Raw genomic sequence first — 21,221 nt, 5'->3', positions numbered from 1 at the left:
CAAAGGTTACAGCACAGCATGGAACAGCTTCCACCTCTGCTTTCTGACCTGACAAGATGGTATAAGCAGTCATGGGCTGCTTCCAAATCTACAGATGGGGCAACTCTCTTGTCACACAGTCCGTCCCACAATGGAGGACTCATTAGGAAGCCGTGGGCTGACATAAATCTTTCTTTCTGTCAGACAGTTCGATCATATTGATGGAGAAAGCAGCTAGTGTGCCTTTCTTCCTCAGGAGCTCTAAGTGATCACAGTGGGAAACAGAAGTCTGCCGTCTCGCTTCAGTAATGCATTTTAAGGTCATCAAATTTTTCAGATTGCCACGAATGCACTGAAGTCCTTCCTGGTGCTCGCGAGCTGCAGGGTTTGAAATGAAGTCCAACGTTCTCCTCTGCTGAGCTACCTGGTCTCTGTGTCTTTGGCTATAGTCTCCCCATTGCCTGAAGTTCCTTCCCTTCTGTCTTCACTCGCCTATTCCACACTTGTCTGCTAAGAATGAGCTGAGATGGTGGCGTTGCCCAGGAAACCATTCCTGACTCCTCAGAGCTGTATTGTTTTCTTCATCTGGGATTCCAATTGCTCAGCGTTTTTCTTCCTTTCTGAATGTCGTTTTTAATAATCCGTTTATAGGTGTGCCTTTGCTTTGAAACATGGCCTTCCCGGCATCAGAGGCTGTGTTTCTTTACCTTTGTGACTAACTAAAAATAAAAGTTAAGAGATTGTCTCTTCACGGATTGAATTGAATTGGAAGACTGGTTACGTTTATAAAACACAGGAGTCCGAAAGACAATTTATCGGAAGTATGCCAGAGAGAGACCTGTTTAACTGGAGCCATCTCAAACGGGCCGCACTCTCTGCATCAGGATCACTGGGGTGTCATTCGCTCTGATTACCTTCCTGAGTTTAATTGACACTTAACAAGATAGAGCTTTCAGAGAGATGTTTTATTCCTCTGGCATTTCAATAATAACAGATTGTGCTGCTACAAATTCAGAGTTACGGCTTTGTGCTGGGAGAAGGTGAAGCCCTGTTTGCTCAGTGTGGATATTCTTTGAGCACACATGCAAACTTTAGGAGACACAAATTCATAAGCTTCTTCATCCAAAATGCAAACATTTCTTTTTCAATTTGTTCTCAGCATGCTTTAGTGCACACAGTCAAAGATGTTGCAGACACTGCTGCTACAAGCGTCGTGCAGGGAGAAGGCGGATTTCAGTTGAGTCCATTACTGATGCCAAGACGTTGTGACTGGACTCACTCTCCCACTGCAGGGTGATAATTGAAAAGATCACACTACAAGAGTAGAGGCAAAGGCACCTCTGAGCGGGCAGGTAATGTCATCTGAGCCTGAGTTATGGTAACACAGATTGGATAAGGAACTGCCTTGTTAATGGATAAGGATGAGGCTGAGCAGGTCCAGTGTTCAGAAATCCAGGTGTAGCCGGGCGGTGGTGGCGCACGCCTTTAATCCCAGCACTCGGGAGGCAGAGGCAGGCGAATCTCTGTGAGTTCGAGACCAGCCTGGTCTACAAGATCTAGTTCCAGGACAGGCTCCAAAGCCACAGAGAAACCCTGTCTCGAGAAACCAAAAAAAAAAAAAAAAAAAAAAAAAAAAAAAAAAAAAAAAAAAAAAAAAAAACAGAAATCCAGGCGTATGGATAAGGTACCAATGAAGATTTCATTTATACAAGTGCGTTAAAGCCAATGAATCTGCAGATAAGGGCTGTCTCTTCATCACTTGAATGCCACTTGGACTTCCATGAGGCACTGGTATATACAATTACTTTTCGGTTAATTTCTGCTACACCCTTGTGAGATAGATATTGCTATGATACTACACTGTCTGATGGAGAACTGGAATCCAGAGAGAGGACTCATCATCTGAGGTCAAGTGCAGAGACAAGATCAAAGCCCAGATAGTAGACTATGGCTCTTACCCACACCAAAGTGTGGGCAAACCAGCAACATCAGCACCTAGAATATTTATGAAGGTCAACTCTCAGTCTGGGTTCTAGAACTAAGACACGAGGAAGTCTGGTAGAGGGTAAAGGGGTGTGGGATATCTTGCCTAGCACGTGAGTATTATGTTATACACCATGTGTTAGATCAGCGATTCTCAAGCCTGAGTGTCTTACAAACCACATGGAAGACGCTGGCATAGAGCTTCTGAATCAGAAGAATGAGTCAGACGGTGCATCTGCATCAGGACTAGACCTTGAAGAGAAAGGTACTAGAAATACTAGCCCCTGAAGCCAGATTAACTTCAGCATCTTCCGTAAATCCAGTTGTTAGAGTATCTGACCACATTTGGAGGATACAGGAGTCAGAATACCTAGGCTATTTGGAGGACACCTAGGATACGGACCATGAACTGAGGACAGCCTACTGCTGATTGTAACGTACAGAATGACTGTTCCAATTTCCAAGCATAGCATGATCTGTTCGTTTACACTCAAGAACTGTCATGGTGCCCAAGATGTGATGGATTTTCAAGTAGTTTATTCTTTAACTGAATATGGTACTTTAGATTCCCTAGAGCAAGCAATCAAATATGTTTTGAAATAGGATATGAAAAATAGTAAAAGGTGAATAGAGGTTGGGGCAGTATTGAATAATTCTAACAATGTAGGCTGTAAGGAGATGGCTGATTTGAGTTGGCCAAGGTTCTGAGCATTGCTCCAAATTTTCGACCACTTGGGTTAAGACTTAAAAAGTTATCATTAAGATAGAAGGGAAAAGATCTGGGACAATACCTCATTTTGATAAAGTAACTGCCTTCAAGCACAAGGACCTGAGTTCAATCCCTAGAATCTTTGTTCTTCCTATTGAAATCACTTCATTCATTGCCTACATATATGTGTCAAAGTGGCGCCATACCCCAGGGTCCTAAATTCTCCAGGGCTTGAGCAGCAGGATGTCCTAGATTCATCCTGAAAACACCTGAAATCCCAAACCAGATGGTAAAACACCACAGATGTTCCCCTGAGATGACCATGACAGCCATTTCTCAAACTGACCCAAGGCAAGAGGACAGACTGTGTAAGTTGTGTATGTTGGAACACAGGCTGCCTTTTCCCTGCAGGCTCCTGAGGGGCCAGCAGATACCTGGACCTCTTCCAGCCTCTCTCAAGGTGCATGGACAGAAGGCAGGACATGGCTTCTCTTCTGTTGATGATGCCCCTGGGTAGCTTCTCTTGCCTCCGCTGTAGTCAGCTGGTGCTGTTGTGTAATTTCTCATGAGCCAGTATAGGTAACAATCAGAGACCTAGATAGAACAGTTGCTGTGTAGCAGTGGTGACCAAAAGTGAGTGAGTTCTGTTTGCTCCTAGTTACAGCCTTTTCAAGGTATCAGAAGGGTGTGTGGTCAGCTAGAGTGGTAACAGTCTCTAAACAATCCAGTCAGAGAGGATAGCTTGGTGTGACAAGTGACGAGTTCCTAGATAGAATGGCTATTTACTGTAGGGCAAAACCAGAATTGTCTGTGGTCGCCTCAGTAACTTCTTCATGCCCAAGATATCATGCTTATTAAAAGCACACTATTGCACCATCCATATCCTTGATCAATGAATCTCAATCTGTGGGTGATGTCAAATGACCCTTTTCAGAGGTCATCTAAGACCATTGGAAAGTACACCAATTTACATTACTACATAACATTAGCAAGATTACAGTTATAAAATGGCAACAGAAGTAACTTTATGTTCAGGGGTCACCACAACATGAGAACTGTGTTAGGAAGGTTGAGAACCACTGTCCTAGATGGAGGAGCTGTGCCTTAACCCAGATTCCTTGGGGACATGCTCTTTCTGCTTCATGCAGGGTCTATCACTTTCTCAGGACCCCTGCACCCAAGTGGACAGAGCTGTGTCTTGATTTAAACAGTTTGAATCCAGAATGATCTGATACCTTCTCATAGTCAGAGTGGCTTTTCTTGACCCATAACATGAGGCTCTGGAGATCGGGTGAACACACACCTTTCTCCCTCTGACTCCAATCTCACAAATCTCTCCTCATCCCAGGATCTTAACTGGATCTGAGGGATGCCATGGAATTCATCTTGGACCCCAATGTGTGTAAAGTGAAGGTCTACATGGGGCCCATCCCAAGCCACCAAGGTTCCTCGGGTATTGCCTGGAACAATAGCTCAGCTTCATGTATGGTTCACTCACATGCACTAACTCAGGAAGATGAGCACCAGCCTAGTAAGGCTAGCAGGGGGCCTGCGGTGCAATCCACACGTTTTTCAGATAGAGAAATTGGAACACGGGGCTGACTGAAGGGTGTTTCCCCCTCCTCCAGGGAAAAACACCATAAAAAGGAATAGAAGTTAAATCACAGCAACTCACATATTTGAAACCATCTTTTTAAAAGAAAAATAGAAACTTGTACAGACATTCCTAGAAATAATGACCAGCCTAATTAAGAGCGTGAGCTAAATCTTGAAGCTTACAATGAAGCTTAAAATCTCCTTTAACCAAAGGTTAGAGAGAGAAGCTCTATTCAGGGCTGAGAGAAGGAGGTGGGGAAACTGCTAGAGGCAATGCAACTGAAGGTGAAGGTCAGTCTGTCACTTTAAGAGGAGCAGGGACGCTGCATGCAGTCTGTCCATGCAAAGGTAACTAAGCTGTGCCCACCATACACGGACAGTTCAGCATTCCTGGGACCCTGTGTGGACCGAAGCTCCTCTGAAATGTCAGCTCTACTCCTCTGGGGAACAGGAGACCGTTTTCATGACATAAAAGCCATTCAATAGGCATATGTTCCTCAGAGGCCTGTGAGGGCTGTATTTGGAGGCTAAGTAAGAACACGTAACAGCTGAAGAAATGGAGCCATCAGTTCCTAGGGGTGCTCAGATATTGTGGGTGGTGGAACCTCTGAATTCTGACTAGCATGAGGAAAGTCTCTACAGTCTGTATGTTGCTGTGTAGCTACACATTAGGTCTGTATGTTGCTGTGTAGCTACACATTAGGTCTGTATGTTGCTGGGCAGCTACACATTAGGTCTGTATATTGCTGTGCAGCTACACATCAGGGAACTAGTCACTGCTTTGAATAAATCTTTCTATGAAATTAAGAAGGGATGTGAGTTTTATCTATGCTGATTTTTGACTGCCTCAAAATATGCCTTTAATTCTGTATTTGATCACGTGCTATCTAAGAAGGCTAGGCATCATTTCTGAGTTTGCCACTTTTCTTAGAAACACTGACCCTTAAAAGGCTCACTGTTTCGGGAGATGAGGGGATGCCAAAGGTCCCCTAAAATTGCTCTAAACACAAAAATCTCTGCCGCAAAGGACACATTCTGACAACAGGTCATGTGAAGTGCCTGCGGAGCTTCATGGACTTCCTTTGTTCACAGGGACGCGATCTACTTTAATACCAACACTGCAGTTCAGAGCCCTCGGGGAAGTCAAGGTGCACACGGGGCATTTCTAGGCTCAAAGACGCTTCTGGAGACCCAGGGAAGCCCCCACGCCATCTCTGTGGGATAAGATCACAAAGCGAATGCTTCTTAGTTATCGTTTTGTGACCTCCATGGATTTGGGCAAATGTTTCCAGGCTCTAGACATTATTGTTCTGGCAGGGAATTTGGGCATGGAGCAACAGTAATTTAATACGATTAATGAAAATGAAGGCTAATTAGGAAAAAGACAACAAACATTTAAGCTCGGGCTGAGGTGAAAATGTGGAACACTCATGGATGAATTTTATTCACTCCGAAGGACAGATAACACTTGAGTTGCGGTAATCAGGCAAAGTACAGTCAAACACACGGGGCATTGCATCTTGTTGAACGTACCTGCAACCCTTCAATGGCCAGCTTAAGGATAGAAGGCGTCAATTTGGAGGCTTGTTTGAAGGAAAAATTACTCCAGTCTATAATTAAAATGAAACCGTTGATCTGAAGTTCAGGATCTTCAATAAGGACTTCCAAAGACAGCAGGATGGCGCGAAGGATATCTGTGAAGGAGTTCCTGTGACCAGAACAGAAAGAAGAGCGCGTGTGAGTCTAGAGAGTTGACAGATGACACATTGTGTCGTGACTCTGCTGTCCTTACCCCGCAGCCCCATGACCCCTGCATGCAGTGTCGCGTTGAGGTTCTAATACACAGAACGAATGAAAATAATTGCCTAAACATCCAGAAAGAACGCTTCAAGGTGGCGAGAATGGGTGCATCCCCTTGATTTGGTCACAATAGCATCTTAGACTTCATGAAACGTCCTTCTTCTGCATCCCACGGCTATCTGTGCTCTGCTTCCCCTGTGTCTTTGTCCACACCTTGCAGAAACACATCCCTGCCCCCCACACTCTGGTAACCATGGGCAGTGGCTGCGTTACAAGCCTGGCAGTATCTTCAGCACCTAGGCTCTCAATGGATCACTGATGAACAAAGGGAGAGAAACCTCAATCCCAGAGCTTATTCAAACTCAATATCTCCCATTTCTTTTTTTATGCTAGAACCCTGAAGAGAGCATACAAAGGGCCATGCTATTGTGGCTATGGTTTCAGTTTTGATTCACGGGTAGCAAAAAATAAAGCAGGAAGAACAACTTATTTTCATTTAAGGACTACAGGTTGTGATACAGAAGGGAAATCACTTTGAGTACATCGGTAGCTATGACAACAGGCAGACGAATCCAAACTAGGGTGATAGTTCTCCATGGCTGTGTATAAGCCTACATCACAGGTCCAAATCACTCCTGAGTTCCATTTACATAGGTTTCAGACATGATGAAATGATCATATAGGCACTTGCAAATGAGGTGACCTGAAAAAAACTACTTTTCTAATCGGTGTCTTTGATAAGCTAGAAGCCTGGATGTCAAGCATAATTCTATGACTTCCTTCAGGCCTTCATTAAAACCAGGAGCTTGGTCATGGGGAGTCACTGTCAAAGGTCGGATTCCTAAGATGATCAGTGTGGTTTGAACCCTAACCATAATGCCTACAGAATAGAGTCTGAGCACCTGTGTCTGATCAGTAGGCCAGTGACGTACTCCACCTGTTACAAGCTCAGAGCTCTCTTTCGTGCTTGAAGTTTTGCTAGTGAACTCTGTCTCTACTTCCAAAGATAATAGTTGGCGGAGCTGGAAATGAGCTGCAAGAATTGAGAGGGGTCGATACCACTTGATCGGTCTAGAAAGAGTGTATGAAGGGATGGCAGTTTGTGATAGACCTTACGTGAACAGGCTTTTGATAGGTAATTCTGATAATAAAAAATGAAATACGTCAGAACTGAAGAGAGATCTAAATAAAAATTAAAAAAATAAGTAGCCCACTCCATTTCTGCTCTTCATGAAAGTTCTTTTCTCTCTAATACCAAACTACAATATCCCTTCAATCTACCCACTTAGATTAGACCTGGCATATGGGGTCGGGTAAGCGCCCAGAGCTCCCCACATCATCACTTTCAACTGTGCAAACCTCATGCTCATGGACCTGTGTGCCCTCTAGGAGGAAATGGTAGCTCTTGTGCTCTTAGCGTTATTGTTTTCTTTTTATAAGCAACCTATTTTAGAGATACTGTAGTCTTAGAAACCTAGGTAAGTTTAAATGAAGTTTATTTTGCATGTGGCTTAGATTTCAGATACATAGTCACCAGATAAGTTACTTAAGTCAGATATATACCTTATGAAGAAATATTGATTTAAGGAGAACGTGGAACAAAAACTATGTGTTTAGGTGATTTCAAATGCTAGTATAAACGTATCGAGCGGCAGGCTAGAAATGGTCACAGGAGACCAGTGAATCTGAACTCAGATAAGCTTTCTTAACAAGAGAAAAGCAAGAAATACAACTACGGCTGAAAATCTGAGTCCTACAGAAACTCTATATACAACACAAAAGGTGGAAGGTGGAGGATTAAAGAAACGACGAAAGGTGGAAAGATTAAGACAGGGTGGCTTAATAAAAAGAAGAAAAGGGTCACATGAAGGAAAATCTGTATTTCTGTGTCACTGACCCCAAATTCTCATGGCCTATCTACTCCCTGAGGCCATAGTTCCTTATCTATGTGATTTGCCTTGAATAATGACATGTAGACAGACAAGAAAAAAATTGCCAGTTCTTAGCCTTGTTCTTCAAGGACCTGACATGCCATTTTGTTCTCTTTCCCTTTTACAAATGCACCAGTCAAACTGTACATACTACAGCTAGAATGATGGATTGAGGATCAGACCCTGCAGGACCCTGAAACTGTGCTGCCTGTCAGGTCTCAACCTGCTTAGATAAACTCCCCACGGATAGAGGAACAGGAATAAAAAATTGTTTCTAAACTACTGGGGTGTTGGCATAGTTTGCTATGCATCAATAACTGTCCAAGGCAAGAGGGTGGTTTTGAAAGCCAGGACAACAACAAGGTTAAGGAGAACAGGGAAGGAAAGGGACCAACATGTTCCCAGTAGGTCTTCTTGTTGTTTAGTTGTGGGCTTGGTTGATTTCATGAGACTGACTTCTGCTATAAATCCCAGAATAGCCTCAGATTCCCAACCTGACTCTGGTCTCGAAAGGGTTGGGAGGATGGGTGTGAACCACCATTCCAGCCAGAGTACATTCTCAGGGAGCCTTGAGAGAGCACTTTAGTCGATGGTTGAAGATAGGAACTGGTAATTATGGAGCTATTTAATAAATTAACTCTTCTCTACCTGACTCTACTTCTTAAGTAAGATCTCTATCTCCTTCGTGGTCTATTCACTCGTGTCCATTTGTAGCAAAGACCGGAATTTAAAGCAGGCACCAGCAGGAAGAACGATGCTACACATGTGAGAGGACCCCAGGAGTAAAGGGAAAGGATTGTGGACTGGGTTTCGCTTCCAAATGTTTACGTGCTTAACTTTTATAGATGACGTGGTGGGCAGGGACATACAGATGAGCGGGTGTTAGGAGGCTTCACTGGAACTGGGGAGTGGCCTTGCAGCTGCTTCTCTTAGCTGGAACTATTCCCTGAATTCTTGGCTTCCTCCTAAAAATTTTCCTTTCCTCATTCCTTTTTGTAATACACTTTACTTGTGGAAGACTCTTAGCTGTTTGGAATTTTAAAAAGCCACCAAACTAAATAATTTATGTAGATAATGTACCCTGAAGGATTTGGAGCATAACCGTCCTCTCCATAAATACTGGCCAAGCGTGCAGACCCCTTTCTAAAGAGCAGAGTAAGGAGAAGAGTCCCCGCACAGCGGAGAACTCTAGGGCCACAGCTTGAGCTGGGAGACCAAGGTCGGTATCACCAGAGAGAAATCACAGAGGGTTTTGCTCTTGCTATGATGACAAAAATACTGCTTTATTTCTAGAACTGTCCTCCCCCACATCATACTGCCAGACCAGTAACGAGGAGAGCACCAAACACATTTCACCTGAAGGACAGTCAGTGAAACAGACCACCACTCTTTCTCGCGACTGTGAAGTATGTCAAAACCCAAGGTTATTCTGAGCAACTGTCACAGTCAAAAGGATGCTGACATAACGTGACTGCTAAATGTAGCCTGGCTCTTGAGTTAGATCCTGAGACAGAGAGATATTGGTCAGCACTGAAGCCATCTGAATGACGTGAGGAACAGCGAATACCTGTGGCTTAATCTGGCTTCTTACTTGGGACACTACTGCAGACTAAGGCGTTAATCCCGACAAGCCAGTTGCACACAGCACACAGAGCAACTGTCTGTGGTTCCCTCAACATAATTTCTAAATCTAAAATTGTTACCAAAACAATGATCTTTAATTAAACAAGCTTTCTGGTGCTTGGCGCCCGTCACCACGAGCCTTCCCGCTCTAACAAGGTTTCTAGACAAACCAAAATGGCCATTAGCAATTCAATTTAAGGCAAATGGTGCTGGTAAGAACAAGTCCATTTTCAGACTGTCTTTGCCAGATGAACTGGTGTAGGCATGGGTTGTTTAACTCTAATAACCCAGATGAAAGAGATTATCTCTCACCTGCAATCACAATTAGATCAGACTATTCTGGTATGTGTTTCGGAATGAAATAACAGATGAAAATTGGTACTTACATGTCATCTATCCTTTTCATAATTTGCACAGCTTTTGTGTCGTCAGGATTCAGTGTGACATTTTTAACCTCACACGAAAGCACTATGTGAGCTGGAAATTGCCATTGAAATGTAAGGAATTATCCTAAAAAGGGAACGCTTTGAAATTTCCCCATAGGATTTTAATTAACTAGGCCTTAGCAGCAGGTTTTTAATGGTCCTTCATCATCGTACTGAGACAGCCTAGAGACTATGAATACAGCTCTTCTTAAGGTTCTCGTGTTGTGTTTATAGTTTTATTGTTGCTTCACGCCGCCACTTTAGGTTTACAATCACTACAAGTGAGAAACAAAACGGTGTAAAATAGCGGTTACCAATTAGAAGAGGTCTAGCTTTCAATAACAGCTCATTTGTCTTGACTTTGGATGAGAGATTCTAAGACTTCAGTCCATGTCCTGATCCCTATAAGAAAAGGAGGTCATGTGTAAGCAGATGACCGTGCAGAGGCATGGTGGGATTGCAAATAACCCTTGTTCTCAGGAAAAATGGGAGAGAACTTCTCAGTCAGTTCCACAACCACAGTGTATATCCCTGCAGTAATTTTTCTGTTGCAGCAAGAAGCCATTAATATATTAATATTTGGAATTAAAGCTCTCATATAAATTCTTATAATTACTAAACAATGTGACTTTATGTGTGTATATATATGTGTATATACATATATTTATGGAGGTTTTCCTTAAGAATTTTCAAGGTCACAATAAACCATGTCAGGCATGGTTCTCATCCAGGTACCTATGTCTTAGTCACAGATCGAGAAACATTTATGTATGCGCTCTTCTGTATTTCACCATTCCATTTAAGACTGCCTTCAACCTAACCACTATCTTAACTGACAGTGAGGCCTCGGACAACCAGGGGAAGGCATACTTAGCGGAGCCCTTCTCGTTTGGCCCCCCAGGCAAACAAGAGCCCTATTTGAGATGATGGCAAATTGAACTGTACCCTAGGGAGGGGCCTCTACCACTTCCCACATATGCAGACACCCCCAGAGAACGATGCTCAGCAGGGGGCAGCTTCTCATTTCTCCAGGTGGAAGCTTCTTTTTTCTGTAAATGACTTTGCAAGGAGACACATGCAATAGGTATTTTTGAATGGGGAAAGCATCTGTGCTGCATGAGGTCTGGGGCTACCCTTCGCGGTCACCACGCTTTAGTGGTGGCAGAACAATGGGAAGCAGGCAAAACTTAAGTTTAGTGAGCTCAAATGAACCTGTTCCTTCCTTGTTCAGGCTCAAGAGTCTTTGGAAAATGGTCTGGAATTTGGGTGACACAGTCCCCTTGGTAGGTTCTAACAATTCCTATGCGATCTAGCAGTGTCATTACTCTTTGTGTTATTGTTGTCCTAGGCCTATTAATCCTTACTCTTCAATGTGGCGATGGAAAGTAACAATGCTTGAGTTCTAAAAATATTAGTGTTGAGAAGATTGCTAACAAAAACAGTGTGACTTCCCTAAAGCATGGCTAACATGAACACAATTTTAATCTTAACTTTACTCTCCTAAAGTTTAGCTAGAAACTCAAACATTCCTAAACAAAAAAAAGAGAACAGGATCCTAGATTCTGCCCACAATCAGATAGGATTGTCTTCTCAAAAGAATAAAGAAAGGAAGAGAAGAAGTGAGAGAGGGGCATACCAAGGAACTAAAGAAAACTTTACAAATACTTATCATTACTTTTAGTTTCATACTGTTTAATAAGTATAGAAAACTTTGGAATTTGTGTTAGCATAAGGATAAGATTCATTGCAATACCAAAATAAGTTGCTTCTTAATATGACTAATCACAGCATGAGAAATCTGGCCTTCAGAGCCATCGTCTCAGGTGGGATAATGTCTTGAATACTATGTAATATCTTATAGAACACAACACCAAGCCACAGAATGTAGCCTTGTAGAAAAGAGGCAGGTTAGTGTTTTATCTACTGTCAGTATGACAGCAATCCTTGCCACAGCCGAACCACTGTTTTCTGAAGACAATACAATCAAACCTGATAGCAGGGCCCTGATTTTAAAACAGTGCAGACAGAAGAGGTAATACTGGTATTATGAAGATGGAAAGGAAAATGGGAGGGGCTCTCATTGTGGAGGAGGGAGTGTTGCCCCAATGAGAGGATATGGTGGTAAATGACATTAAGGATATTTGGAAAGTCCATAAGGAAACATTTTACAAGCTTATGCAAAAAAAAAAATATATACCTATCAAAACTCCTAGTCCTAGGCATACGAAGCTCTTGAATTGTTGGTCAATGTTGGGGAAGGTGTCAAAGAGATTCCCACAACAAAATTAGCCCATTGTTATCCTTGTTGCTTCCCAGGGGTTGGAGGGAGGCTATGTTGCTGAAGATACTGCATTCTCTGAACACAGAACTTGGAGGACTCAAACTGTAATTGATCTAGAAGCCTCCTCCATGAAGGCTAGCTCCCATGGTATTGGAAGGTTCTGTGCAAGCTGCCAAGAGGGAAAAGCAATTGGTACTTCTATCCCTCTGTAAAACCAGTAAACTCCAACAATGACCAGCTTGTCAAGATATCCCTAATCACATAGTAGTGGAACTATAATCCTTAGGGAAGCCAGAAGATGTGAGAAAATTTATAGCAGGTACTGTAAGCCTAGACAACTGTCTATGACTGGAGGGGTCACAGACCTAGAGGAGAATTTACTACTACTGTTTTCCTAAACTAACAACATTCCTAGATGTATTCTAAACGCTTAACCTTATACTCACAAATGTAACCCATCTCATTCTATTAAAAAATGCTGTCTGGCCTGATCTTGGGCAGGTGTTATGAAGGCAACCTTAGCTGCTGTGAGGTCATTAATGCAATGATCCTGTAGCTCTCATCCCTCAGGAAAAAAAAAAAAAGCTTTCTTTTTGTAGCAGACACAGACTACTACAGACAGAGAGCCATGACTGGAGAAAACCTAGATAATGAGGTTTGTTGTGACTTGAAGGCTGTCCTAAGCCTGGATTAGTGCAGCTCTCAGATCTCATCAGATCAGTTTCTTTGTGCAGTGGATGGAAGTTAACATGGAAAGTCCTAACTGGTCAAAGGGCAAGGAGTCAGTAACTGTGGGATGCTTAGTCAGAAATGAAACATCTACATCACTCCCCTCCCCAGAGGTCAAGGACCATAGAGGAAAAGGAGGTGAAAAGTTACACAAGCCAGGGGTCGTGGAGAACCAGAGCAAAACAGTGTCTTGTGGCTATGGCAGGACCATCTCACCCATCAGCTCACAGCCCTGAGGGTGCCTTGTACAGAACTGCACATGAGCAAGCTGGCCAATGGTGTAGAATGGAGTGGGCAGTGTTCATGAGCTCCCTATGGCTATCTGATGGTTTCTGGGGGAGAGTCAGGTTTTTTTAAGTGTGTGCCTGGCACCACATGCAGAAGAATACAAACAACATTAATTGGAGTTGCTGGGCCATTGAATTTAACAAAGACATGAAGTTGGAAAGTGGAGAGATAGTGGTGTATGAGGGAGGATTTAAGGGGGAAATTCTGAGAATGAACATGAGTTAAAAAAAACATATATAGTGTGCATGAACTTTTAAAAATAATAAAAATATGTCAAGGCAGATAATAAGTGACCATAGGGTGCCACACCCTAAATGAAGAGTTACAGGCAATCAATGGCTGTTGAGAGGAGAATCAGTCTTCCCTGGCCACAAACCCCATGATGGGTTACCCAATCCATATCTCTAAACGTATGTTCTTATGACCAACATTAAATAAGCTCAGTAGGTTTTTTAAAAAGCATTTATTGACCAAAAATAGATAAAATAGATAAAAAAATAAAGACTACTTCAACGGAAGTGAGCATTCTATCCATTACTGAACAAGGATGGGAAATTAATTTCATGCTTGTCTATTTTGGTAACTCCCTTGGCTGAGGAGAATCAGAAAAGTAAGAATTAGGAAGATTGTCAAGAATGCAAATGAGCATTTAATATAGTTAAATAAGCAGTGTTTTCAGTTCTTCTGTTCTGGCCTCCCTGTTTCCAACTAGAGTTTCTCAAACCAAGGCTTTCCTACATTCCTTATCCAAAACACACGGCCGTTTCCCAAGTTCCCCAGCCTTCCTGTACAGTGACCGAGTCATTTCCCAGCTCGCTCGTCCTCCTCGCTCGTCCTCCCTCCCTGCTTTCCCTCACACATGCCACCTTTAGGTTGTACCTTATGCACTAATAGTCTACAAAACTGTGCCAAGCATTAGACACGCAGCTAGCATCATACCCAGCAGGTCAGGAGCACAGGCATCGCCATCTCCCCCTCATGTGGGCACTGGTGGAATTCAGTGAGCATCTGTAGATCTTTTACTGCATTTATGGCAATGTGACAGTCACCCCTTGCAATGGATATTCTTTTTTCTGAGTGGGTCTGACTCAGAACCGTAACATCACTTTCATGTTAAGAGCCTCGTGTGTGAAGGCAAGTGAGGAAAACATCTCTCTGTTGGTACCACAGAGCTTTGAACGATTCGACACGTTGAGCCTCTTCCCTCTTGATGATACTCAGCAGTCACTAGGAACCAGAAAATAGCTTCTCAAAGTAACCAGTTCTGAAAATACTGCACACTAGAAAGATGACGTAGAGTGTCATGGAAGACATCCAGGAATGAGACAAGAGTATACTGTAGCTCAGGAAAATAAAATGACTATTAAAAACAAAACCTCTAAAACTTTGTCCTTAGTAAAGAGATAAATACATTCTGGAAGAATCACAAGATCTCAAAAGCAAGGGAAACCCAAGTTCTAAATTAGCTCTGTAACTGAAAATCTATGCCCTCCATCCTGTGAGTAACTTCCACCATAAGGATAAGGAGAGACTGAACTTAGAAACTCTGCCATCTGATTGCAGTTTACACAAATTAGTTTATCATTTCTCCCCTTAAAACTTATAGCCTTGGGGCTGGAAGTTAGAAGCACTGACAGCTCTTTCTGAGGACCCAGGTTCAGTTCCCAGCACCCATAACAGGTGGCTTACAACTTACGGGAACTACGCTTCCGAGAGACCCAAAAACCTCTGTTTGGCCTCCGCAGACACTTGCACACACATGGTGTGTACACATAAATAAAACTAATTTTACTGACAAGAAAGGAGCGATGTCACACTCCTTTCATCCCAGCATTCAGGAGATAGAGACAGACACATCTCTGTGAGTTTGAGGCCAGCCTGGTGTACAGAGCGAGTTCCAGAACAGCCAGGTCTACAAAAAAAAAACCAAAACCAAACAAACAAAAACAAAACCCTGTCTCAAAAAAAAATATAATCTGGTCTTCTTAATCACAAGCCATAGTAATTAGCAGCAATCACTTAAATTCATGAGAGACGACAAGGAGAAGCCATGGTGCGTTATTTACATCATGGAGCTAACTACACAATCTTCATTTATGCAAATGAAATTTGTGTGTAAGTTGCTGTATTCAATGATGGCATCTTCTTCAAGACATCTCATCTGGATCTTAAAAGCTGAAGGAGTCAAGGCGGGTGTGACCTTTACTGCGCTCACACTCAGAGCGATGCTGGTCTCTGAGCACACTGTGTCATAGTGAAGATGCCAGAACACAAGTCAGATGGGAAGAGTTAGATCATCTCTACTGCTAAATGTTCCACAGATAACAACTGTCACCCATGGCTTAGTTATCCCCTGAAACCTGAAGGTTTGTGCTTTCATAGCCCGGAGAAAAAGTCCCTGTAACCTCCATCTCTCTGAAAATGGAAGCTCTTTTTAATCGGAGAAACGGTAAATGGGTAGAACCCAGAGTGCTGGGACTGAGAGCTAATTGGCAGTCACAGACATAGAGGACCTGCTTGTTTACATTAAGGTAGAGATATGGAAATCTTAGTTTTATCATAAAAAGGAACTGTAGGTGCCCACTACACCCAACTGAGCCAAGCAGGTCATGAAGAGTAAGAATGACAGTTGATTTTTTAGATTTACACGTGTTTGTTTGTCGGTTATTTTATTGTGTGAGAGAGGGCTGCATGTGTGGAGGTCAGCAGATGTCTTGAAGGATTCAGTTTCCTTTTTCTATTCATCTTCTACCATATGAATTCTATACACTGTCTCATACGCCAGTGAGTTGGGAGTTCTTGTGATACTACTTTCTGTTCCTCAGACCACAGTCTTGCCATTTCACCTTACCCAACTGTCAGAGAGAGAAACTTTGATATCAAAATTCTAACATAAAATAATAGGCATAGGGCAAAACAACTCATTTATCAACAACAGAAAGCAAACAATAAAAATAAAGGAGAAGGTCAGTGATTTTTATTTTAGGTGTGGGATCAATTTATTGTTGTCCCATCCCGTAGCTTTTCCCATGGAAGCTTTGATGCCTCACTGGGGAATTGTTCTAGGAGTGGTTAAAGACAACATCGGTTTCTCTCATTTAATTATACCACAGATTATCTCTTGGCAATTCTCTAAGCAATTGGAGCCAGAAGTTATTATTTATTGCTGCCATTACACGGTAGGAGATGTTGTAAAGCATCAGCAACATTTATCTTCAAAATTGATCCCAAATATTCCACACTCTGAATAGCCAAATGGAATTTGGGAAATGCATTGCGTAGTTATATAAATACACATACATCTTAAATTCTCACAAAAAAAAGAGGAAGTACGTCTTTCAGCTTGGAATTTCGCCATAGAAGGAATCGGGTGCGTATACTTAACAAAATCATAGAGAATGATAACTGGAAAACACTCAAAAAATAGACCCTACTTTAGAAAACCAGTAGTTTAGTGTCCAAAGAAGAAAATTGTTGATGTTCTGCCACTGGAAAATCCGATCTCAAATTTTCTTTTCTACTTTAATCCTTGAATCTAAACTTGATGAGTTGCTGCCTGTTTCCTTTCTGTTAATCAAACCACAGAAATGATTTTTCCTAGTTCTGTTCACACAGCACCTTCCCAGGAGAGAACACTAGACCTTTCTGTCTCCTCTTTCGCATTCAGGAGTCACTGATCGCACTTACCCTGTTTAATCCTGTTTAATTCTCTGCACCCCGAGACAATATATGTATCCTGTAGGTAACTGCTGACCGCAGAAATCTCCAGGCTGGAGAAGGACTGAGGATCATGACTAAGACTGCTTCTTAGAATAGATTTGTAATTTAAAGAGAATGAGGAAGTTGAAATTTGTGATCGCGGTGACTCTTCAAAGGAGCTGGACTCACTGCTCCCAGCAACTGTGAGCACAGAGAGACAGGGCATTGATGTCTTTCTCAACACTGAAGAACGCTACTAGCCTTTGCTTGGCTGAGGCCAGGAATGAATAATAACCTTTGAAGTGCAGTCAATCCAGAAAAAGATCCCGTATGTTAGCAAACTGTTATCTTAGATAGCATGATGAAGTCCATTTCCAGATACGCTCAGTGAAACTGTGAGAACAGTTCATTGCCCAATTGGAGCAGAGATCATGCCTCCAGTCACACTATCCCAACGTGTCCTGACACCCCTAAGTAGTATGCAGTCAACATGCTCCCAGAAGTTTTTATCTCTCAAGTCCAGGATTAAATGGGATGCAGCTAGATGAGACACTGGCATTAGCTAAGTTCGTCTCTCTTGGTTGCTTCAATCTCTCGGATGCCCTGTCCTTCCTTCTCTCTAGAATGAAAATGCACAGGAGTGTGCATCGTGCATCGTGTGCATAGAAGGATTTGCATTTCTGTTCTAAGTGCACGCAAATGTTTGCTTAACTGGCTTTCTTGCGTGTGTCTGTCTCTGGCTCCGAGATGCTTTTTTGGTGGCAGCTAAGAATGAGGACTTCCACAAACACTTACATCATAAGATAACTGGGATTTGCTCTTTGGTGCCAAATAAGCACTTTCTCTTGGCCCACCCACAGCAAGCCCTGTTCTGAGAGCAGTAGCCTCTTCTAGAGAAAGACCTGGGCTCCCATTATTCCCTCTAAATCTCAGTGCACCGGGCCTTTCTGGTTTCCCCAGGCCTGTCCACAATGGCTCTGCAGCATGTCCAAGTGTCTCAAAGGCGGGGATGTATGTCTTCCTCAATGTTCAATACAGGCTCACAGTTAGTGTTCAGTAAACTAGAAGACCAGAGGACACTTAGTTCCAGAAACAGGACTCAGGCACTGACAAGTCTAACGCCTTAAAGGGCCAGCTGGCACATGTGACTAAACACAGTACATTGGGCCACAGGCCATTGGTTTGTTACTGTTGGTCCAGGCAGAATGTTGAGCTGGGACAAAAGAACCATTTTCCACAGGATAATTGTATGTATCTAGTAAACTACAGAGCTTGTCCCTGACTCAGGGGAGGGATGCTTTCTTGAATCCACAGTTTTTTGATCCATCCATCTTTGCAGTCTTTGAAAGGAATAATTAAGCAGAGAGACCCTTTTCGTTTGCATTGTGGACACAATTCCTTTGTTCTTGATGGTTGTTTTTTTAAAGATTTATTTATTTATTATGTATACAGTGTTCTGTCTGCATATATGTCTGCAGGCCCGAAGAGGGCACAGATGGTTGTGAGCCACCATGTGGTTGCTGGGAATTGAACTCAGGACCTCTGGAAGAGCAGTCAGTGCTCTTAACCTCTGAGCCATCTCTCCAGCCCTCTTGTTAGTTCTTTAACAGATGCCATGTCTACAGTCTCTGAACTTGATCATATGTGGTAAACTCAGTCACTTTAGAACAAGGCACTGTGGTGTGTAACTTAGTCCTTCAAATGATGATTTCATCTTTCACAGTAAGCAATGATCAGAAAATAAAAACATTTTTCAAAGCAAAACTTGCAAATTACTTTTTGTACCAAAACCATAATTTGGGGAACTGTAAACCGATAAATGTGATATACCTCTAAGAAAGAACTTAAGTTAAAAGGGCTCACATTTTTGTATTCTAATAATACAAAATTTCAAGGTCACATGAAATAAACTTAGAAAACTGAGTCTCGGGTTTACAGAGTGAAACTGTTCGCCACAGAGAGAGTCTTCTGCACTGAAGTGTGCTCCGGGCTCGCCTTGTCATGTCTCCCCAAACAATGCAACACAACACCCATCTGCAGGGCATTTACATCTCGCTAGGTATCACAAGCAATTGAGAGGTGACTGAAGACCGGGAAGGAGGCACAAGGACCATATGCAAATCCTGTGCACCGTTTCATGGTGTCTTAGCTCTCATGGATCTGATGTTGCTGTTATACAGGTAAACACAGGTTTTTTGTTTTGTTTTTTAGTGTAAGTCTGCATTATCATGCTATGAAAAAGAATAAATTAGCATGTCTGGAATCATACACAAATATAGACTAATAACTGGAGAACTTACAATGGGCAGTGCAGAGCAGTCAAAGTGAATTAACTAGGATTAACAAGGCTTAGGGCTGACACACACTTTGAAAACGATACAGAGAAAAGTAAAGCGCAGCTGACTGTGGACAGTGGAAAGGCCCCTGAGGCTAGTGCACGGCATTGTGATGCCACACATTGGTGTAAAAGGCTGAGGACAACGGACGGACGTGGGAACGACGCGGGCAACAGGGAGGGAAGAATGATTTCCAAGCATTTGAAGAAGTCTTCCTTCTTACCCTTTTGGGTCAAGAAGAAGGAAGCTCTTAAATTAGTGTTTGAGAGATACAGATTGGAAGCAAAAATGTACTGTCACAGAGGGTCGTTCACATCGTGAATGGGTTGCCCGGAGATTTCAAATAAATTTCTCTGGTGACCTTAAGATACACGGAATTTTAGAACTCCTCCGAAGCTTTCATCTTTATACATGAGAAAAGCTAAGACCCAGAGGACACAGCTAATAAATATCAGAGCCAAGATTTGAACTTCAGTGTCTGGCTATCATGATGGGAAGGGATGAAAAAGATCATATAATCCCCAGCCGGGCAGCAGGGTTTGCTCCTGCCAACTTTTTTATTAAGAAAATGTCCAGGCAAACAGAAAACTTGAAAGGATGGCACAGCAATAGAGCTAGCATTTTCTTCAAAACCTGTCAACATTTTATAGAGATGCTTGATATATCTTGCATGTGCTTATACATAGTTGTGTGGGCACAGCTAAAAGGGAGATGAACAAAAGCCCCACATGTACTATAGGGTGTTATTAATTTTGGATTGACTTGCTGTTTTCTCTTGGTGCTCCTGAGCTTGTTCATCTTAAGCTAAAGTGGGTTCCAGAGGCTAGTTTACATCTGGCTGGGCTCTTTCTGGAAGGATGCTTTCTATACAGATGGTGATGTGTTGGCATTTGAATCCATTGCCTGACCCAACTAGTGGGGAATTTTTGCAAGGACTCTAGCTAAGGAAGTCAAGGGCAACATCAGTGCTTAGCATCAATAAAACTTACGGGCATGGATGGGAGCAAAGCCAACTCCATGGTTTAAAAAGACAGGCGGAAACATTTTTTCTTTATTTTTGTCTTTCCCATCTTGCCTCCCGATCCCATCCATTCCCCATCCATTCCCCGCCCCCCAAATAAAACAAAATAAAATTTGAGAGAAAAAGGGGGGTAAGGAAGGGAGGGAGAATCTCATTATGGAAGCTGCAGTGTGATACAGTGAGTCGCTCAGGAAACGGCTTTACATTTTTACATGCAGGTGTTCATCACAAAGAATCATTGGTCTGGTTCGAGGGCCCATGGTCTCCGCTACACCACTGACATTGGGCCCTCTGTGGGACTCTTCGTGGATAAACTTGCTGCCCTGTGTCATGGAGATCGTGCAGCCCTGGGTCCACAGGATCAATCTCCTCCTACCACGTGTTCCAGCAGATCACAAACGGAGTGGATATTCTATGCCTGGATAGTCGCAGGGCTGGTCAGCCCCCAGCTCTCCCCTGTCTTCACCACCAGGTGGCGCACTCCAGCACTGGTCCGGCTAGTTCACCCCTTGCAGCGATGAGCAAGGGGTGGGGCCTCGTCTCCCACTTTCTTGTTCTCAGGGTTGGTTCTCTCCGGGTCAGGGAAAACTCTCTGGCTCTTAAGATCTCAGGACCAGCTCTCCCACCTGCCTCAAGTGTTGACGAGGATCTTTTGTTTGTACCATTATCTGTTTCTCTTATGTTTCTCAGCTTCTCTAGAGTCATGGACTATACACTCATCCTTTGCTCTACAGATAGCATCTACTTATAAGTGAGTCCATACCATTTTCATCTTTCTGGGTCTGGATTACCTCACTCACAATGTTTTTTTCTAGTTCCAT

At 42.9% G+C, this 21,221-nt stretch overlaps 1 protein-coding gene across 3 annotated transcripts in view; it reads right to left on the bottom strand.

Annotated features, from left to right (window-relative positions):
* Nucleotides 1–21,221, bottom strand: part of Clvs1 (clavesin 1) — a 113,110-nt gene that overhangs the window by 50,135 nt on the left and 41,754 nt on the right. For all 3 annotated transcript variants that reach the window (XM_041657019.1, XM_041657021.1, XM_041657020.1), the window contains exon 3: nt 5,801–5,975. In XM_041657019.1, the coding sequence (XP_041512953.1) occupies nt 5,801–5,975 (175 nt within the window). The remainder of the gene's footprint in view (nt 1–5,800; nt 5,976–21,221) is intronic.

Source organism: Microtus oregoni, unplaced genomic scaffold, assembly GCF_018167655.1.
Source record: "Microtus oregoni isolate MIOR12 unplaced genomic scaffold, Mior012 000008F_ref0000371, whole genome shotgun sequence".
NCBI lineage: Eukaryota > Metazoa > Chordata > Mammalia > Rodentia > Cricetidae > Microtus > Microtus oregoni.
The sequence above is the reverse complement of the archived record's forward strand: the minus strand, read 5'-3'. Positions and strand labels throughout refer to the sequence as shown.